Raw genomic sequence first — 21,934 nt, forward strand, 5'->3', positions numbered from 1 at the left:
TTGTGGTACCTAATTAGTCTGGAACGAGTATGATGATTGCATAGCTGCTACCTGGTCAACTATAGACAAATTGATCATATTGGATTGGTAATATCAAATCAGAGACCATATATTTGGTTCCACCGCCTTTAATTCTGTACGCTATTTTAATCCTAGACTAGACAGCAACAGTGACTAGGATACTGGACAGAAACCCCAATATTTAATTTTAATTTTGTAAGACTGGGAGGAAAGGATACCTCGCTCCAGGAGTGATTTCACAAAGGAATAGGGATATGGTATTTTAAAACCAACTTTATTCCTAATTTAGTATTAAGATATCTTTAACATCGCACGAAAAATAGCTTGCAATTACCCCTTAAACAATGCTACATAATACAGTGAATAGAATACCTTTAACTGCTATCTTCATTCCCACTCAAACAACAAGAAGAACCGTCTCAGCTCTCAATCCACTTTAAATACCATTGGCACTCAGGAATACCTGCTTTACGGCGATGCTGTTTGAGAAAGAGAGACCTTATGCCACTGCTTTAAAAAAAGAGTCCTGTCAGAACCATGCAGAAACACTGCTGTTCAGAAGCTGTTTCAGCTGGTTTGTTCACCTTTCCAACCACACTGCTTTTCTGTCTGCAGGCATATCTTTTAACTGAACTGCAGAGAGCAAACTGCTTGCCTTCGGTTCACAGCTTCATCGAAAACTACACTGACCTGCTTTCTGCAAAATGCTTGATGACTTGGCTCCACCCAGTAATTACATCATCTAATTAACTCCACAAGGAATCCCCTTTAATCCAAATAAAACTGTATTGGCCTAAGCCTTTTACGATGGCTCATTGAACCCCGGTTCCCAAACTCTTAGTTGTCTTTTAAACAAGGATTTATTTAAAAAAAAACATAACTGCAGCACTCAAATACTAACCCAGGCTTTTGACCCTTACTGCACCAAATAACTAACACAACATATCTCTGAAATTCCTATATTCATCACAATGCAGACGTTGGTTTTATTTCAGTAGCCAGTCTTTTCGAGAACTAATATTAAGCATGGTCTTCAGATAGTGAAAAGATTTGCAAGAGATAAATGAGCATTACTTTTTAAAATCCCAATCGATACAAAAGCTATATTTTCTACAAGGATGCAACTGAATTGTTCCTTCTGAGCTAAGAGCTCTGTCGTCCTTTTAACTTTGAGCACTAAGTACAATTGGTAGTTCCTGCTATATTGCTCTATCTAAACTTCAAAGTTTTATATTTCCACCTTCTTCCGAGTCTTGCCAAAATATATGCTACCTCTGCTGAAAGCATGGGATGGAATCATCTTCCCAGGCAGTGGTGCGGTATAGTGAGAAAAAGATCACTGCGGTGACCCTAAGGTTTTTGTATGCAAGCACCTCATCTTTTTGCAACTTCTGACAACCTGGCTTAAATCAAGTAATTGCTGAGGTTCTCCACCTTTATGGCATAACTTGTTGCTGCATCAAAGCACCATGCCTTAATCCTAGTGTGCATCTTGAAAACTACACCAATCTTTTGCAGAACGATTGCTGGCAGCCGATCTGACATGCAAGAAAGGAAGTAATTTGGTATGTTCTATTTATGTTACGTGTGGGGGTGTTCTGTGCAGTGGGTAGTGTCTAATGATCAACAGGGGAGGGTGGAAACATTTTTTTAAGTGTCTTTCATGCATACTTAGAAATAATTACCTGCAAGTAATTGTTTGAGCCAGTTCAGTTCGGTTTGAGCATTCAAGAGAATAACAAATGGTGAAATGATCCTAACCTTCAACTTGTTTGGAAAGTGAAGACTTTTATGAAAATTAAAAACACGAATGATTTAACCCCAAGGTGTAATCTCCAAAAGATGAGCCTTTCTAAAGTGGGAGGTGTTAGATTGGTGGTTCATGGGTGATGCTCTACCCAAATTTGTTTCCTGCTGTCATAGAAATCTTTGGATTCCAGAATGCTAAAATGTATGCTGGTACATTGTAGTTACGCCCTCTTTACAGAGAGACCCTGATCTTGACTCTGTTGAATTGGCCCAGGTTCTTTTGAGTACAAATGCATAGTTTAAAGATTGGTGCAATAATATTTTTCAAATCCATCTGTAAATATGTTTATAATCAGATGTTTGTATGGAACATTAATTCAGATGTTCATTTTTGTACACGTGCAATGGTAGTGCATGTTTTGATTGGTGGAGGAAAAGCATTGAATCAGACGTGGAGTGTTGCAGCTGTTCTGAGGCCATTTAACTGTTCAAAATGGCATCAAAGGGAGACTTGGCATAAAGAGAACAAATTTCAGATCAACCTCTGTTGACAATCGGGTACAGGCTGCTGATCCTATAGCTGTAATGAGTTTCTGTGGCAGAAGAGGCCTGTTTTCACACAAGGTATTCAACCTGCACTGCTTGACATCTACCCTAATGTTTGATTTTTATGGCTTTTATTTGACAAATGAACAACAAGAGTTGAGATGCACAGAAATGCTGTTTTACTGTTGTGAAATTATGTGGTGACGATTCCATTCTTCATACACATGGGTCACACTGAGCCAGCAACATTATATATAATGAACTTCAGTGTGAATCACAAACTTGTGGAATTTTCATTCCCTGAATGAGATTAGAGTTCTTAAGTTCAATGATTCATCTGTTGTTAAACCTCACCGATTAATGTCTTTTGCGACTTGATCTTTCTGGAAAAAAATGCAGGTGTTGGAAAACCATGTTTGCTGGAGGTCCCAACTGTGTTGGGGTTAACTAGATGGCAGATGGTTGAATTACTATCCTTTAGTGGGACTTCTGTTGGTTCACTCTAGCTATTATTTAAGTGTTTTCTCAGGTCAGGCAGAAGTTTCTGTCGACCGTTAAGTGTTTGATATGTGTGTTGACTTTTGCATTGGTATTGACAAATTCTTGGGAGAATTGGTAGGGAAAGGAAGGACAGGGTGAAATGGAAGAGAATGGGTGGTTCAACCACATTATTTTACTGATGACATTTCTCAAATGGATAAGCTGATTCTCCTGTTAATGTGTACAATAGGTTTCGATTAATTTTCATACAGGTACTAGATTGAGCTAGCAAAAGAGACATTGGCACGCAAGGTGGGCTCCAGTCATGTCAGCTTGATTTACATGACAGTTTTTCTAGAAACTCAATTGTTCCATTTCCTAAAAAGTGTCATTAATGGCACCTGAATTTTCTACAGTGAGGTCTTGCATGTGATGCTGTGTTTTCTTCTGCCTGACAGAAATCATCGACATGGTGAACAAAAGATTATATTCAGTTATTTCTACTATTTTTCTGTTCATTCCAGTGCCAGATAATGCTGTTCCATGTTTGTAGGAACACAATTTGGGGATTCCCATTCTACCATACCATGACTTACTTTACGTATTGTGAAAATGACATTTAAATTCCCACAGAATACATAGTGTCACAGATGACTGCCTTTTTTTCCTGTAATGAGTCGCTTTAATGAGGCAACTGCACACTGCATATGCAGAACAGTAGAAATAAGCAGATCAAATGTATCACATATTTTATTCTGAGCAATAAGTAAATGAATGATGGGAATCTCACACCGATTCGAAGAATGATGGGAGTCTCGCGCCAACTCGGTGAAGAATGATGGGAGTCTCGCGCCAACTCGATTGAAGAATGATGGGAGTCTCGCGCCAACTCGGTGAAGAAAGATGGGAGTCTCGCGCCAACTCGGTGAAGAATGATGGGAGTTTCGCGCCAATTCGGTGAAGAATGATGGGAGTCTCGCGCCAACTCGGTGAAGAATGATGGGAGTCTCGCGCCAATTCGGTGAAGAATGATGGGAGCCTCGCGCCAACTCGGTGAAGAATTTCGGGAGTCTCCCTCCAACTCGATGATGAATTTTGGGGGTCTCCCGCCAACTTGATAAATTTCAGGAGTCTCCCGCCAACCCGATGAATGATGGGTGCCTCCCGCCAACTCGATGAGTCTCCCGCACTCTATCCTCTGACTCCCTCTCACACACACACATCCTCTGCCCTTGCACACCCCTCTCCTACCATCGGGCAAACCTCCCCAACCCTCGTGCACTCTTCCTACTTTCAAGGGTGTGCAAGCAACACACCTCGCTTGCAAGCTTGCCCCTCGTCGCCCTGGCTCCTCATGCCCGTCCCCATTCCCTTGCCCCATATGCACAGGGCCGCTCGAATTCCCTCGCGCCTGCCCCCTTGCCTTTGCCACATATGCACTGACGTGCTTGCATCGCCTTTGCACCCCCCTGCGCCGGACTCCCCTCAACCACCCTTCCAATTCATCACCCCCTTGCGCTCACTTGCCACTCTTCACCCCCCTCGTGCACACTTCCCGCGCCCCTCGCGTGGCCCCTCCTTTACCACACATCCTCGCCTAGGACCCCCCCTCGCCTTAGCCTCACCCCTCACCTGCGCCCCTCTCCTCCGCCTGCGCCCACACTTGCCTGCGACCCCCCCCTCCTTGCGATCCCCCTTATTGCAACTCCTTGCCCACCCCCCCCGCATGCGCCCCCCCCTCGCCTGTGCCGCCCCCCCCGTGTTGCCCACCCCCCTCGCCTGCGCCGCCCCCCTCCGCCTGCCCCCCCCTCGCCTGCGCCGCCCCCCCCTCGCCTGCGCCGTCCCCCCCCTCGCCTGCGCCGTCCCCCCCCTCGCCTGCGCCGGCCCCCCCTCGCCTGCGCCGGCCCCCCCTCGCCTGCGCCGCCCCCCCCTCGCCAGCGCCGCCCCCCTCGCCTGCGCCGCCCCCCTCGCCTGCGCCGCCCCCCTCGCCAGCGCCGCCCCCCTCGCCTGCGCCGCCCCCCCTCGCCTGCGCCGCCCCCCCCCCTCGCCTGCGCCGCCCCCCTTCGCCTGCGCCGCCCCCCTCCCCTGCGCCGCTCCCCCTCGCCTGCGCCCCCCCTTGCCTGCGCCGCCCCCCCTCGCCTGCGCCCCCCCCCCCTCGCCTGCGCCGCCCCCCTCGCCTGCGCCGCCCCCCTCGCCTGCGCCGCCCCCCTCGCCTGCGCCGCCCCCCACGCCTGCGCCGCCCCCTCGCCTGCTCCGCCCCCTCGCCTGCGCCGCCCCCCCTCGCCTGCGCCGCCCCCCTCGCCTGCGCCGCCCCCCCTCGCCTGCGCCGCTCCCCCTCGCCTGCGCGCCCCCTCGCCTGCGCCGCCCCCCCCTCGCCTGCGCCGTACCCCTCGCCTGCGCCGCCCCCCTCGCCTGCGCCGCCCCCCCTCGCCTGCGCCGCCCCCCTCGCCTGCGCCGCCCCCCTCGCCTGCGACTCCGCCCCCCTGCGCCGCCACCCCCCCTCGCCTGCGCCTCCGCCCCCCTGCGCCGCCGCCCCCCCTCGCCTACGCCCCCCCCCCCCCCCTCGCCTATGCAACTTCAAGTATAACATCATCAGATATTCTGCCACAACATATTATGAACTTCAGTCCAATGACTTATTGCTTGAAAGATCATTAATTGTGTTGGGCACAATTCATCTTCCAACAAACTGTATGGGATTAACTGACCTTACTCTGCAAATTATTTTGAATTGCTTCTTCATAACCCATTGGATATTTTTTCTGCTGCGTAAATGTTGAGCTAATAACTGGGGTGATGTTTCTAATTTTGTTTTTAAAGTTAGGGAGTGAGCAAGGAGACAAAAGTGAATTACTTTGGAGATCCTGCTGTTAATTAATGTACCTAAACATATCGCTGCCTTTATTAACACTTTGCACCTAAATGACTGATCAGAAGGAGTGAATGCATTCAAGAGTGAAAGAGGGATAGATGGACGACAGCACTATTAATCTGTTCTCCAATGTTTTGTTTTAGCTCTTTAACCTCTAATGAAATGATCAGGTTCAAAGCTATGATAGATAATCTTTATTAATGTCACAAGTAGGCTTAACACTGCAATGAAGTTACTGTGAAAATCCCCTCGTCGCCACATTCCGGCGCCTGTTCGAGTACACTCAACAGCGCGGTAACATGGTGGTTAGCATAAATGCTTCACAGCTCCAGGGTCCCAGGTTCGATTCCCGGCTGGGTCACTGTCTGTGCGGAGTCTGCACGTCCTCCCCGTGTGTGCGTGGGTTTCCTCCGGGTGCTCCGGTTTCCTCCCACAGTCCAAAGATGGGCGGGTTAGGTGGATTGGCCATGCTAAATTGCCCGTAGTGTCCTAAAAGTAATGTTAAGGGGGGGGGGGGGGGTTGTTGGGTTACGGGTATAGCGTGGGTTTTGAGTAGGGTGATCATGGCTCGGCACAACATCGAGGGCCGAAGGGCCTGTTCTGTGCTGTACTGTTCTATGTACACTAAGGTAGAATTCAGAATGTCCAATTCACCTAACAAGCACGTCTTTCGGGACTTGTGGGAGGAAACTGGAGCACCCAGAGGAAACAAACACAGATACGGGGGGAGTGTGCAGATTCCGCACAGATAGTGACCCACGCTGGGAATTGAATCCAGATCCCTGGTGCTGTGAAACAACAGTGCTAACCACTGTGCTATCGTGCTGCCAACTGATGGATAACGGTCTGCATGGCTCAATGTGATAGACATTTAATTTTCACCAATCCTCATGTCTTCACACCTTTCCAAATTAATCTATCTTAAAAGTGGTATTCTGAATATTAAATACCCAAGTTCAGTTGTGCCTCCGTTAGCTTTCATGGAAACTAAGTTTCAAAATAATACGATAAAGCTCATTATAATTTCCATTTTCTCAGGTGGATGAACCAGGACGTTAAAAAATTTCTTGAAGACATTGTTTAGACACTAGTGCATTCCTGGAAATCCCTTCCGCCCTCCACCTCCCAGTGTGGCGCAGTGTTAAAAACACAGGCTTTTAATTCAGTGTCATTTAGGACAGTAGTTGAGTTCTTACACTCACCTCAGTCACCTGGGTTTTAGTTTTGATGGGGTCAAGAAAAATTCGATATGAAATCTCAATTGCTAATCAGTAATATGCCTGGGAAATGCATATGTAAGGGCAGTAGACGACTTGGACTTCAGTACAATGCTTATACAATTGAATAGTCCACTGCCAAGGATTTTTTAAACCCACAAAGTGTAGCCACTTAGATGAGATACCAGAAGAATACAGGTTGCTGCAGAAACATTAACAGAGCAAGGGCAGCAGGGTAGCATGGTGGTTAGCATAAATGCTTCACAGCTCCAGAGTCCCAGGTTCGTTTCCCGGCTGGGTCACTGTCTGTGTGGAGTCTGCACGTCCTCCCCCTGTGTGCGTGGGTTTCCTCCGGGTGCTCCGGTTTCCTCCCACAGTCCAAAGATAGAACATAGAACATAGAACGATACAGCGCAGTACAGGCCCTTCGGCCCTCGATGTTGCACCGACATGGAAAAAAAAACTAAAGGCCATCTAACCTACACTATGCCCTTATCATCCATATGCTTATCCAATAAATTTTTAAATGCCCTCAATGTTGGCGAGTTCACTACTGTTGCAGGTAGGGCATTCCATGGCCTCACCACTCTTTGCGTAAAAAACCCACCTCTGACCTCTGTCCTATATCTATTACCCCTCAATTTAAGGCTATGTCCCCTCGTGCTAGCCACCTCCATCCGCGGGAGAAGGCTCTCGCTGTCCACCCTATCTAACCCTCTGATCATTTTGTATGCCTCTATTAAGTCACCTCTTAACCTTCTTCTCTCTAACGAAAACAACCTCAAGTCCATCAGCCTTTCCTCATAAGATTTTCCCTCCATACCAGGCAACATCCTGGTAAATCTCCTCTGCACCCGTTCCAAAGCTTCCACGTCCTTCCTATAATGAGGCGACCAGAACTGTACGCAATACTCCAAATGCGGCCGTACCAGAGTTTGGTACAGCTGCATCATGACCTCATGGCTCCGGAACTCAATCCCTCTACCAATAAAGGCCAACACACCATAGGCCTTCTTCACAACCCTATCAACCTGGGTGGCAACTTTCAGGGATCTATGTACATGGACACCGAGATCCCTCTGCTCATCCACACTACCAAGAATTTTACCATTAGCCAAATATTCCGCATTCCTGTTATTCTTTCCAAAGTGAATCACCTCACACTTCTCCACATTAAACTCCATTTGCCACCTCTCAGCCCAGCTCTGCAGCTTATCTATGTCCCTCTGTAACCTGCAACATCCTTCCGCACTGTCTACAACTCCACCGACTTTAGTGTCGTCTGCAAATTTACTCACCCATCCTTCTGCGCCCTCCTCTAGGTCATTTATAAAAATGACAAACAGCAACGGCCCCAGAACAGATCCTTGTGGTACGCCACTCGTAACTGAACTCCATTCTGAACATTTCCCATCAACTACCACTCTCTGTCTTCTTTCAACTAGCCAATTTCTGATCCACATCTCTAAATCACCCTCAATCCCCAGCCTCCGTATTTTCTGCAATAGCCGACCGTGGGGAACCTTATCAAACGCTTTACTGAAATCCATATACACCACATCAACTGCTCTACCCTCGTCTACCTGTTCAGTCACCTTCTCAAAGAACTCGATAAGGTTTGTGAGGCATGACCTACCCTTCACAAAACCATGCTGACTATCCCTAATCATATTATTCCTATCTAGATGATTATAAATCGTATCTTTTATAATCCTCTCCAAGACTTTACCCACCACAGACGTTAGGCTCACCGGCCTATAGTTACCTGGGTTATCTCTACTCCCCTTCTTGAACAAAGGGACCACATTTGCTATCCTCCAGTCCTCTGGCACTATTCCTGTAGCCAATGATGACCTAAAAATCAAAGCCAAAGGCTCAGCAATCTCTTCCCTGGCTTCCCAGAGAATCCTAGGATAAATCCCATCAGGCCCCGGGGACTTATCTATTTTCACCTTGTCCAGAATTGCCAACACTTCTTCCCTACGCACCTCAATGCCATCTAGATGTGTGGGTTAGGTGGATTGGCCATGCTAAATTGCCTGTAGTGTCCTAATAAAAGTAAGGTTAAGGGGGGGTTGTTGGGTTACGGGTATAGGGTGGATACGTGGGTTTGAGTAGGGTGATCATGGCTCGGCACAACATTGAGGGCCGAAGGGCCTGTGCTGTACTGTTCTATGTTCTAAGGGTTACCTGCATTATGGGCTAAAATGGGGGAAAAAACAGCAAAGGAATAAGAAGCCCACATCCCAATCTGAGACATTTACACGGCACATGTACACAACTGCAGAGTAAACAATATTTGTGATTTCGATATTTTATATACAACATTAGCTGTCGCCCATTAATTTACATAATACACTGAGGCTGCAAGGCATCTGTATGTATGATGTATAAGCCAGCTAGTCATGTAAAACTTGTTAAAATTCTGATATGACTGAAACAGTTTACTCCCTCATGCCTGGTTAATCAAAATGACTATGGCAATAGGGTTGCAAACAATGCTTTAACCTTACATTTAGAAAACTACATTTACATTTGTTTCTGGTCCATGCACATTAAAAATATGTACAAAAACTTTCCTTTCTTGTGTGGGAGGAGTATGAAACACAATAATTCATTTGTGGCTAATGAATGTATTTGTGTACTGAGTTCAATTTAGTACAGGTGTCTTACCCAACAGTACTGTTAGATGCTCAGTCTGGTAGATCAATGGTAGCCGAGTCCATTGAGGGAGTGCGGGAGGTCCAAAATGGAGTAGTTCTGCCAGAACCCAAACTAGGCATCAGTGAGCAGATTATTGCTGAGTAAATGCTGCTTGGTAGGACTTTAATAACACATTACATCCTTTTGCTGATGATTAGGAGTCAGCCGATAGGGCAGTAATTGATCAATTGGATTTGTTCTGTGTTTTGTGGACAGGAGATACCTGGGCAAATTTCCACACTGTTGGTAGTTGCCAGTGTTGTAGCTGTACTGGAACAGCTTGGCTAATGGTGCAAGTTGTGGAGCACAAGTGTTATGTATTATGGACAGGATGCGGCTGGGAATTGCAGCTTTTACAGTTCTGTATTTCTTGATATCACATGGAGTGGGTTAAATTGGCTGAAACTGGTACATGCGATGCTCGAGACCTCGGAAATTGGTCCCGGAGACCTGGGTGCACAGAGTTCTTTGGGACTGGAGATTTTGGAAGATTGTACAGCTGGAGGAGGTAGCAGCGAATTGGATGGTCACGAGTTATGGAGATTGGAAAGTGGGAGGCCTGCCAGGAGAGCATTGGAATATTCAAGTCGAGATGCACCAAAGACATCGTTGAAAGTTTCTTTTGCCAGTGAGCTTGGGCAAGAGCGGAGTTGGTTGATGCAATGGACGTGGAAGCTGGTGGCCTTGGCGATGTCATGGATCATCGCAAATAGTCTGCTTCAGCTGCAGGTTGTTACAGATGGAGGGTTGGAGTTGGTGCCTTTATCAAATTCAATACCAAATGGGGTACAGAAAGACATGAAGAGGAAATGAAAGATTGGATTGGGAGAGTTAAGAAAAGAGGTAGGGGAATTTAAATGTTTAAAGTTAAATTTTATATTTTTGCTATTAAAATCTGAACGGAGGAGATTCTGCTCGGGTAATAGTTAATTTTCAGTGGCAGACAGATTACTGAAAAAGTAATTAATATTATCATGTTGTTAAAAAGGTACTTTGAAATGGCTAACATTTAAATTTGTGATGAGTTTTGTTTATATTTATAATATAATTACTTGCAGGCTCAAGGGGCCAAATGGCCTACCGTTCCCTTTTCCTGTGTTTGTGTATATGTTCGTATTGCAAACATCAACTTCATAATTGATGCATTTCAATGGTGGGGACCACCAGTGAGATGGCCATTTTCATGTGGCTGATGACAGAGCAGCGCAATTCAAAGCCAGCAATTTTTGCAGATTTGAATGTAACCGTGCAGCTGCTCCTTGATTGAAGTTATTTTACCATTTGCAGATCCGTAACATTGAATGCGATTAACCTCTATTATTTGAACAGCCAACTATGGCCCAATGTGAGTAGTTTGCCATCAAATTGCTTCCATAGCAGGAAATGTTTGAAGTTACTTCGCAGAAACTTGCAGCTGAAGTGAAGACATTGAAGTCATTTTATAGGTGAGGGGCTGAGGATTGCTGTTAGTTAATAGTTTTAATAGGAAAGCAGTTAATGGAACTGGCACTTACCGTAATCATTTCATCTATGATCCTATACCTCAATTCCATTTTCTTGCCTTTGATATGTATCCCTGGATATCCTTGTCCAACAACCTATGTATCGGAGTCTTAAATTTCATTTGTCCAGACATCTGCCACTCATTAGGGATGATGTGGAGATGCCGGCGTTGGACTGGGGTGAGCACAGTAAGAAGTCTTACAACACCAGGTTAAAGTCCAACAGGTTTGTTTCAAACACGAGCTTTCGGAGCACGGCTCCTTCTTCAGGTGAAGAAGGAGCCGTGCTCCGAAAGCTCGTGTTTGAAACAAACCTGTTGGACTTTAACCTGGTGTTGTAAGACTTCTTACTGTACTCATTAGGGAAAATGCTTTACTATTTCCACTATGTTGCATACTTAAAAAGTGACCCCTGATTTCTCTAATAAATGATCAAACTCTGTTATCATTGGCCCCCTTGTGCCCTGGATTCTCAAGCAGAACAAATAGTTTCTCTGCATGTAGAATTTAATTACTTTATAATTTTAAGCAGTTTGATCAGATCAACCATCTAAACTCACTGGTAAAGTTCCACAGCAGTTCGTTCTGACGCATTATTTGTATCCTCATGAATCTGATTGAAGTAAAGTGGTTAAGCTTTTGGATATGAGGAAGTAACTCGGCAGAAAATTAAGAGATGTGGTAATGCGTATTGGCGCTCAACATTAGATATCATTATCATTGAATAATCTGGAACAGGAGCAAGTTTCAGGTGTGCAAATTGACTGAACACTTGTGGTGTTGTATTACAGTAATTACTGACAAAACTAGGATGTTAGTGTATAAATAGGTCTACAAAGTACAAGTAGGTGACAGTGATACAATATAGCACAAAATATTGGTGAAACAGCACTTGAAGTGTTGCCGGTCTTGGTGATTGCAATTATGAAATGTATGCTGATGGGCAGACTGCAACTGCATTGTTGTTGTTGATACAATTAAAAAAATTAAATGAGAAATGCTGATGTAACGATTTGTAATGGGGATTATCGAAGCACGGCTACAATCCAAAATTATGACCATTGGATATGAAGCACGTTCGATGCAATAGTTAATAGATTAAATGTTTTTATTGCCATTTTTCAATTTTTACAGTAAAGCAGTTCAGCATATAATGCACTTGACATTTACACGGTGTAATGTTTCTTATGTACAAATTTTATACACATCCCTTCCGTCGCCATTCCTCCCTGCTTCCCCCTCCCTGCCTGTTGATGGTCAGGCTCCTTCCTGGCACCAACTTTCACCCTGGGTGTTGTATTGCTGTACTTCGCTCCTCTCTTACGTGGTTTCTGTTGTTGTCTTTGTGGGTTTGCTTGGGGGGGGGGGGGGGGGCGGCGGCGGGGCGGCGCTCCCTCCACCCTCCCACCTTTTTTTTTCCCCATGCCTCTCTCTGCTGCTCCCCTGGATTCCATTCTTGCCCCCCCCCCCCCCCCCCCCCCCCACTCCTCTCCGCTTTGTGTGCTCCTGTCTTGCCATCCCCGGTCGGTCCCCCCTCCCCTGTAAGGAAGCAAAAGGCAGGGTGTCGGCCATCTTCCCCATATGTATTTCTGGCTGGTTAGAAACCCCGTAGATGGCGATTTTCGGGCATTATTCCATCAACATTGGACATTACCTTGAAGAAGGCTGTTCAGAACCCTACAAGTCTGGGGCCCAGGCCCAGAACATGTGTGCATGGTTGGTCAGGCCTCCCTGGCACCGTTCACATTTATCCTCCTACCTCTGGGAAGAACCTGTTCATTCAGATTCTAGTTACGTAAGCTCTGTGTACCACTTTAAACTGCATGAGACTTAACCTTGTGCAGGAGGAGGAAGACTTGGCCCTAATGTTTAGTATCTCCTCGGGGGTACCTCATCATCTCCTTGTGGAGGAAATGTTTGATTTGAAGGTGCCAGAGCTCCTGTCCTTTTGGTAGCTCCACTTCGTCCGTTAGTCCGTCAAAGGTTGCGAGCCTGCCCCGTATGTAGAAGTCTCTGATTGCTAGCTTCCCCCCGTCCTGTCTCCATTTTTTAAAGGTGGCATCAAGTATGGATGGCGGGAATTTGTGGTTACCACAGATGGGGCCATGGAGGACATCTCAGTTAGACCGAAATGCTGCCTCATTTGGTTCCATGTCTTCAATGTGGCCACCACCACTGAGCACGATGTGTATTTTGCCCGGGGGGGGGGGGGGGGGGGGGGATGGAAGCGCCGCCGTGGCGAGGGCCTGGAGTGTCGTTCCCTTGCAGGGGGGTGCCTCCAGCCTCACCCATTCCATGTTCGGTTGTCGTATCCATCCCTCACCCTCTTGGCTTTGGCTGCTCAGTGGTAGTATTGCAAGTTTGGGAGGGCCAGGCCACCCATGTTTTTCCGCCTTTGCAGTGTAGACTTGGGGATCCTTGTTTTTCTCTCTCTCTCTCTCTCTCTCTCTCCCCCCCCCCTCCCCACACACATGCACACACACACAAACATCATGATCGTTTTGTCTATTCTTTGGAAAAGAGGCTTTGGGGTGAAGATCGGTATGGATTTGAACAGGCAGAGAAACCTCGGCAACTCCTTCATCTTCACAATCTGCCCCATCCATGCCACGCAAAGTGGGCGTGTATCCCATCTCTGTAGGTCCTTTTTGATTTCCTCCCCCAGACTGGTCAGATTCCACTTGTGGATCCATGTCCAGTCATGGGCTATTTGGATTCACAGGTAGCGGAATTTGCGTTGGGCTAGTTTGAATGGTAGATCCACAAACTTGATCCCTCCCCTGTTCGTATTCATTGGGAATTCCTCACTCTTGCTCAAATTGGGTTTTTAGCCCGAGAAGGCCTCGAACTCTTCCAGGAGCTTCATGATTACTTTGAGGCCATTCTGTGGGCCTGAGATGTAGAGGATCAGGTCACCCACATAGAATGAGACTCTGTGCTCTCTGCCTCCTGTTCGGATGCCCTTTCGCAGAGAGATTGCCAAGGCAAACGAGCGGGGACAGTGGGCACCCCTGCCGTGCGCCTCTGTACAGCTGAAAGTATTCAGGTGTTGGTCCACACACTCTCCTTGCAGGAATTGTACAGGAGTTTCACCCACGAGATGAACTCCATCTCTCGCCCAAACCGCTCCAGTACCTCAATGAAGTACTTCCATTCCACTCTGTTGAAGGCCTTTTCTGCGTCCGGGGATGATCACCTCTGGTGTCCTCTCCCCAGATGGGATCATTGTTACATTCAGCAGCTGCTTGATGTTCGCGGTTAGCTGTCTATCTTTGACAAAGCCTCCAGTTCTCCAGTCTCTTAGCCAGGACTTTTGCAAGTTTCTTCATGTCCATGTTGAGCAGCAGAATGGGTCTATGTGATCTGCATTCAGTCAGGTGTCTCTTTCTTGGGTATCAGAGGTGTACAGTCCTTGGTAGAAGGCCTCAATTGTTTGGTTGACCTTTTTTGGTTCGCCACCAGTCTGCCTCTGCTATCCTTCACCTGTGGTATCTCCCTCATGACTGCCTGCACCTGCTTTCTCAGCTGGTGAGCCAGCAGGCGGCTAGCCATCTCTCTGTTTGGAGAAGGTTCCTCGTGTCTAGCGGTGTTGGGGCACTGCTTTCCTAATGGATAGCAGGTTGAAGTCCATTTGTAGCTTTTTCCTCTCCGCCAGCAGCTCTATGGTCGGGACCTTGGAGTACTTTCTGTCGACCTCCAGGACGGAGTTGATCAGTTGTTGCCTAGCTCCATCTCTTCCCTGTCTCTCCACTAATCACCGCCTTCAATACCTCCCAGAACGTGGAAGGTGAGACTTCCCCGTTCTCGTTGTTAGTGATGTACCTGCCAATGGCCTGTGATGTTTTCTGGCAGAAGACCATGTCGGCCAAAAGTTCCGTGTCCAACCGCCACGCGGGATGATGTGGAGGTGGTCGGAGACGATTATCGCAAAGTATTCCGCCCTTACTATTTCTGAAAGCAATTTTCCCGACTGCAAAGAAGTCAATACGTGTGCATACTTTGTGCACCAGCGAAAAGAACAGAAGTTCCTTCTCATCGGGGTGTAGGAACCGCCATGGGTCCACTGCCCCATCAAAGATCCCAGTTCCCGAGCCATGCCTGTTGTTTTCCCTGTTTTGGGGTTTGATCTGTCATTCAATGGGCCCTGTACGCATTTGAAGTCTCCTCTCCCCTGCCATGGTCTTTTTATGAAGTCCGTGTCATCCCAGTTGGGAGGGTACACACTTACCAGAACTTACCGGCACCGCATCCACAACACCTCTGACCATGACGTATCGTCCCCCTTGGTCTGTAACCGTCCTTGTCGCTGTGAACACCGGCCTTTTGCTAAACAGTGTGGCTACTCCCCTAGCCCTTGTCCGTAACATGAGTGATGCGTCTGTCCCACCCAATCTTTCCTTACGTGCAATCAGTCCAACTGCCTCAGGTGAGTCTCCTGCAGGAAGACTATGTCGACGTTCAAATTTCTTAAGTGGGCAAAGACTCTGGATATTTTCATTTGGCCATTAAATCCCCTGACATTCCAGGTGATAATCCTGGCGTTTTGTTCCTCCTCCCCCCTCCTGCCGCTCCTGCGGGATCCACCATACTTACCCGGTGGATGCGTCCCTGCACTCTTTGGTTTCCCTTTGTTCAGGGGCCGTCCAAAATGGCCACGGTCGTCGTTCTCACCATGAGGTCGGGCCCCCTGCACTCCGGGGTTTCCCTTTGTCCACGGGGAACCCAACATGGCTGCCAACTGTGTATACGCCATGTGGGTGCGTTCCTGCTCTCCAGGGTTTCTCTTGGATAGAGAGTGAGCTGCTCCGCCTGTTGCTCGTGCCCTTTTCACCGGTTCTGCTGCCCCTTTGACCCCTCGAGCTCCCATTCGTTGGCATTTTGGTTCTTTTCCTTTCTCAGTTAAGGGTGAGTTGATTTCAGATTTTCGGGCAGTATTCGCCTAAAAATGCCTATTTGGTTTTTGGTCTGGAGAAGAGTCACCTGATCTGCGTCGCCTCGGCACATCACTGTCACTGGATGTCGTCGCATTGGTTAATAGATAAATGTAGTTATTTCTCTATTCCATCCCCCTCCCAACAGGAAAAATATCAAATAATCTGTGCTGATTGGTGCTGGTGTTCCGGAAATGTTCTGGCAAACGCGGGCTCCATTTTGGACATTTTAGCTCACTTTTTGACTAAGAGGCTTGGACAGCCACAGTTCTGATCTCGCTGTCTCTCTCTTACCTGATGACCTCTCAAAGGTCCTGAAGTAAAGGCCCCTTATGCGCTCGTGCTCTCTCGCTTTCTCTCGCGCTCTATCTCCCGCGCGGGCTCTCTCTCCCACGTGGGGTCTCGCTTCACATCCAGTTAAACCTGCAGGACGATCCAGCACCAGCTACAGGCAGACTGGGTTGCTTGAAAACCGCCTTTTAAATCTCTTCCCTCAGTGAGGCTTATTATTGAGAAATCTGATTGAATGCACATGCCAGAAGATCCAACTCAGCTGCTGGTTTTCAACACTCCACGTCCTGGGAAGATAGCTGACTACAACGATTTCAACATTGGCAACAAAGACCCACCTCTCTTTTTTCCATATTTTAATCCATATCATTCTACCCCTTTCCCTTTCTTTGTTTTTGGGTAGAGGGTTGGGTGCTCAAAGCGGGGTGGGGAGGGAGGGAGGGAAGGGGTGGAGTAATAGATTAGCTGGGCACCATTGCTGTTTAATCTTGATATAAATAAACAGTTTATTGTGTTTTACTTACAAATCTGGTGCTTGTAAGTCATTGGTGCAGTCAAGGAGCAAATACCTCAAAAGCTTGATAAAAATTATTGGTTAATTCACTTATGTTGGGATTCCAGGGCCTGTGGGGTTGGAATTGACTGCACACTTGTCCAGTGTGTCGTAACACAAGTCTTAAAAGTAATGCTCAATAATAGTCAATAACATGAAGCTTTAAACTCTGGTTACATCTGGTTATTTTATTTCAGCCAAATCTTCCTGTCCACCAGCCAGCAAAGGACTGTTGTTTGTTGTGCCACCATGAACGTAAAGACTGGGGAACACAACAGAACGGGATTGTGGATCTAAAGAAGTTGGCACATTCAGTGCCTGCATTGACACATGGCCTGCTTGAGCGCATGCCACTTTGGATATGCCAGACCTGTCAAAGAAGAGTTGAGGAAGAGGAGCAAAGGGCCATCCTAGAACAGACCCTTACGGTAAAAATGAACTTTGATTACTACCTGTGTTGCTCTAAAAATCTATAATGTTTTATAGGAAGTAACAGGAAATTTTTATGTTCCATTTAATATTGTTGCTTTCAGAATTTCTTTTTGCTGGAAATCTGAACTGTTTGCAAATTTCATCAATTTCTCTTTCCCTGGGTCAGAGAAATATTAGTAATTGATGTGCCTGTAATCGTTGTCAAGTGTTTGTTCGCTTACATGAAGTTAAAGTGCTATTATGTTAAACACAGTGATGTCTAGCTTCTGTAATTTAAAAAAAAGGGTTCCTTCCACAGCAGAACTGGATGGTGATGTGAGTTAGTGTGTATTTCATCAATCTTAACTCAGATTGATGTGAGCTGGGATAGAAAATAATTTAGCACTGTATTTACTTTTTCCCTTTTGGTGTAGAAACATTTGCAATGTACTATACTTGAATGAATTTGTAAAGTTCAGTGTCATTGGATAACGCCAGTAACTTTCTCTGAAGTTTCCTTTTTATTAGAAAATTGCATTGTGGTTAGTTTTGCTCTTTATTGCTCAGTATGAAATGAGCCTTTCTAAAGTACTCAAAGATTGTAGGAAATGCCTTTGGGAGGTCGTATTGTATGCTACTTTGAGGAAAGGGAAGGAAAAGGCGAGCATGGGAGTTCCAATTTTGTCAAGTGCACTCTGAAGGCAGGTGATTGAGCGTAATAGTGCTCAAAATTAAATTTCTATCTTCTTTGGAACTTGTGGTTTAATACACAACCAAAATATTGTTGATATTGGAAATCTGAAATAAAAAACAAAATGCTAGAAATACTCAGGTCTGGCAGTTAACATTTTGAATTGAATATAGCCTTCTGGACTCAACATCAGTCCTCCTTTATCTACCCATATTATTGGACTCACTAAACTAAATTCTTCTGCTCTGGAAATGTCTCGTAAAAAGTTAGGAATTAGGAGTAGGGCATTCGACCCTTCAAGCCTGCTTCCCCGTTTGATAAGGTCATTGCTGATTGAGTTCTGGTCTCCACTTTCTTGTCTACCCACCAGAAACCTTGAGTCCCTTGTCGATCAGAAATCTATCGAACTCTGCCTTGAGTATATTCAACGACCCAGTCTCCACTGTTTTCTAGAGAAGACAGTTCTACACATTGGCGACCCTTTAAAAAAATATTCACCTAATCTCTGTTTTAAAAGGGAGGCCCCTTATTCTTAGTATGTCTCCTTGAGATCCCCTCTAGGGGGATCATCTTCCTGATATCCACCTTATCAAGTCCCCTCACGATCTTGTAAGTTTCAATGAGACCACCCCTCATTCTTCTAAACTCCAATGGGTATAGGCCCGACCTGTTCTTAAGAACATAACATGAGAACTAGGCGCAGGAGTAGGCCACCTGGCTCCTCGAGCCTGCTCCGCCATTCAATAAGATCATGGCTGATCTTCTTGTGGACTCGGCTTCACTTACCCGCCCTCTCATCATAACCCTTAATCCCTTTATCTACCTTAATCCCTTTATCTACCTTTGCCTTTAAAAACATTCAATGTGGTAGCCTCAACTGTTTAATCGGGCTGGGAATTCCACCGATTTGCAACCCTTTGGGTGAAGAGGTTCCTCCTCAACTCAGTCTTAAATCTGCCGCCCCTTATTTTGAGGCTATGCCATCTAGTTCTAGTTTCACCCGCCAGTGGAAACAATCTCCCTGCTTATCTATTCCCTTCATAATTTTATATGTTTCTATAAGATCCCTCCTCATTCTTCCAATGAGTATAGTCCCAGTCTACTCTGTCTCTCCTCATAAGCCAATCTTTTCAACTCCGGTATCCACCTAGTGAACCTCTTCTGCACCACCTCCAGTGTCAGTACATCCTTTCTCAAGTAAGGAGATCAAAACTGTACACAGTACTCCGATGTGGCCTCAGCAGCTCCCTATGCAGCTGTAGCATAACCTCCCTGCTTTTAAACTCCATCCCCCTAGCAATGAAGGACAAAATTCCATTTGCCTTCTTAATTAACTGCTGCACCTGCAAATCAACCGTTTGAGATTCATGCACAACGACACCACAGCAGCATGCTGCAATTTTTTACCATTTAAAATAATAAACAAAGAACAAAACAAAGAAAATTACAGCACAGGAACAGGCCCTTCAGCCCTCCCAGCCTGCGCCGATCCAGATCCTTTATCTAAACCTGTTGCCTATTTTCCAAGGTTCTACTTCCCTCTGTTCCCCGCCCGTTCATATATCTGTCTAGATGCATCTTAAATGATGCTATCGTGCCCGCCTCTACCACCTCGGCTGGCAAAGCGTTCCAGGCACCCACCACCCTCTGCGTAAAAAAACTTTCCACGCACATCTCCCTTAAACTTTCCCCTTCTCACCTTGAAATCGTGACCCCTTGTAATTGACACCCCCACTCTTGGAAAAAGCTTGTTGCTATCCACCCTGCCCATACCTCATAATTTTGTAGACCTCAATCAGGTCCCCCCTCAACCTCCGTCTTTCCAACGAAAAAATCCTAATCTACTCAACCTTTCTTCATAGCTAGCACCCTCCATACCAGGCAACATCCTGGTGAACCTCCTCTGCACCCTCTCTAAAGCATCTATATCCTTCTGGTAATGTGGCGACCAGAACTGCACGCAGTATTCCAAATGTGGCCTAACCAAAGTCCTATACAACTGTAACATGACCTGCCGACTCTTGTACTCAATACCCTGTCCGATGAATGCAAGCATTCTATATGCCTTCTTGACCACTCTATCGATCTGCGTTGCCACCTTCAGGGTACAATGGACCTGAACTCCCAGATCTCTCTGTGCATCAATTTTCCCCAGGACTCTTCCATTGACCATATAGTCTGCTCTTGAATTAGATCTTCCAAAATGCATCACCTCGCATTTGCCTGGATTGAACTCCATCTGCCATTTCTCTGCCCAACTCTCCAATCTATCTATATTTTGCTGTATTCTCTGACAGTCCTCCTCGCTATCTGCAACTCCACCAATCTTAGTATCATCTGCAAACTTGCTCATCAGACCACCTATACCTTCGTCCAGATCATTTATGTATATCACAAACAACAGTGAGCATGGATCCCTGTGGAACACCACTGGTCACCTTTCTCCATTTTGAAACACTCCCTTCCACCACTACTCTCTGCCTCCTGTTGCCCAGCCAGTTCTTTATCCATCTAGCTAGTACACCCTGAACCCCATACGACTTCACTTTTTCCATCAACCTGCCATGGGAAACTTTATCAAACGCCTTACTGAAGTCCATGTTTATGATATCTACAGCCCTTCCCTCATCAATTAACTTTGTCACTTCCTCAAAGAATTCTATTAGGTTTGTAAGACATGACCTTCCCTGCACAAAACCATGCTGCCTATCACTGATAAGTCTATTTTCTTCCAAATGTGAATAGATCCTATCCCTCAGTATCTTCTTCAACAGTTTGCCTACCGCTGATGTCAATCTCACAGGTCTATAATAGTTAATTTTGCTGTGTTTCCTGCCCAAATGGATGACCTCACATTTACCAATATTGTGCTCCATGCCAGACCCTTGCCCACTCACATAAACGATCTAAATTTCTCTGCAGACTTTCTTCATAAGATTAACCCTTCATCCCAGGAATGAGTCAAATGAACCTTCTCTAAAACAATTGCGTAATTTTGCAAATAAGGAAAGCAGAACTATACAAGTGTTCTAGATGTCTCACCAATGCCCTGTAAAGCTGCAGTAAAACTACTTTTATTTTTGGGACACCCTGGGCAAGTTTGCGGCCAATTCCAACCCCACTCATCTCAGAGTCACAACACAAGTGAATTAACCAATAATTCTTGTAAAAATTCCCAAAGTCTTTGGCCCTTAGCTGCCCAATAATTACAGTCACCAGGTTTGTAAGTTGAAACACAATTACCATTTTTAACAGGGATAATGATGAAATATGCAGTAAACACAACTGGATAACCAGCAAACGAGCCTACTGCACCCCTTTTAACTGTCTCATCCTCTTACCCCCCCCCCCCCCTCCCACTCACACACACACACACACACACACACACACACACACAAGACAGACAAATGCAAAGTGGGAGAGGGTGTGAAAATAATGATGAAGGTCAAACGATAAGAGTCTTTGCTTTAAATGGAGGTTTTCTATCACGCTTTCCCCACTGCGTGCCGGGTGATCAAAGTCCCCTGGTTTACAGCTGTCAATGGTATTCCTTGCAGAGTCATTCATCAGGGTCCCAACAGGTTAGAAAATTTAGTACTCACTGGCAGCAGGCTTTCTGGGCGCACGCTTTATTTCTTCTCAGACTGGACCTTCAGCCTTGAGGTTCACATTCGGGCCTATATATTTCTGTATAGACACTTTATTTCACATCAAGCCTTGTCTTCAGCTTGTGGTTTGACTTCAAGCCTTTGCAGTCTCCAGAGAATGACCCCCAGTCTTGCTAGAGAGAGAATGAGCCTACTCAGTGGCCTTATGGGGAGGATGAATGAGATCTTTTGTGAGAGAATTAATTAGAACCCACCATGCAAGCTGAAGAATCCAAAGTGAAAGCAAAAATTCAATCCTTCAAGCTCTGAAAATTTCCAGTGGGATCAGATCCAATCACCACCTGTTACTGGGCAGAGCA

At 46.2% G+C, this 21,934-nt stretch overlaps 1 protein-coding gene across 4 annotated transcripts in view; it reads left to right on the top strand.

Annotated features, from left to right (window-relative positions):
• Positions 1-21,934, top strand: part of fam193b (family with sequence similarity 193 member B) — a 137,127-nt gene that overhangs the window by 43,280 nt on the left and 71,913 nt on the right. For 3 of the 4 annotated variants that reach the window (XM_038795433.1, XM_038795430.1, XM_038795431.1), the window contains one exon: positions 17,063-17,293. The exons of the other annotated variant lie outside the window; for it this stretch is intronic. In XM_038795433.1, the coding sequence (XP_038651361.1) occupies positions 17,063-17,293 (231 nt within the window). The remainder of the gene's footprint in view (positions 1-17,062; positions 17,294-21,934) is intronic. 4 annotated transcript variants of the gene reach the window in all.

This window comes from Scyliorhinus canicula, chromosome 4 (genome assembly GCF_902713615.1).
Source record: "Scyliorhinus canicula chromosome 4, sScyCan1.1, whole genome shotgun sequence".
Lineage (NCBI taxonomy): Eukaryota > Metazoa > Chordata > Chondrichthyes > Carcharhiniformes > Scyliorhinidae > Scyliorhinus > Scyliorhinus canicula.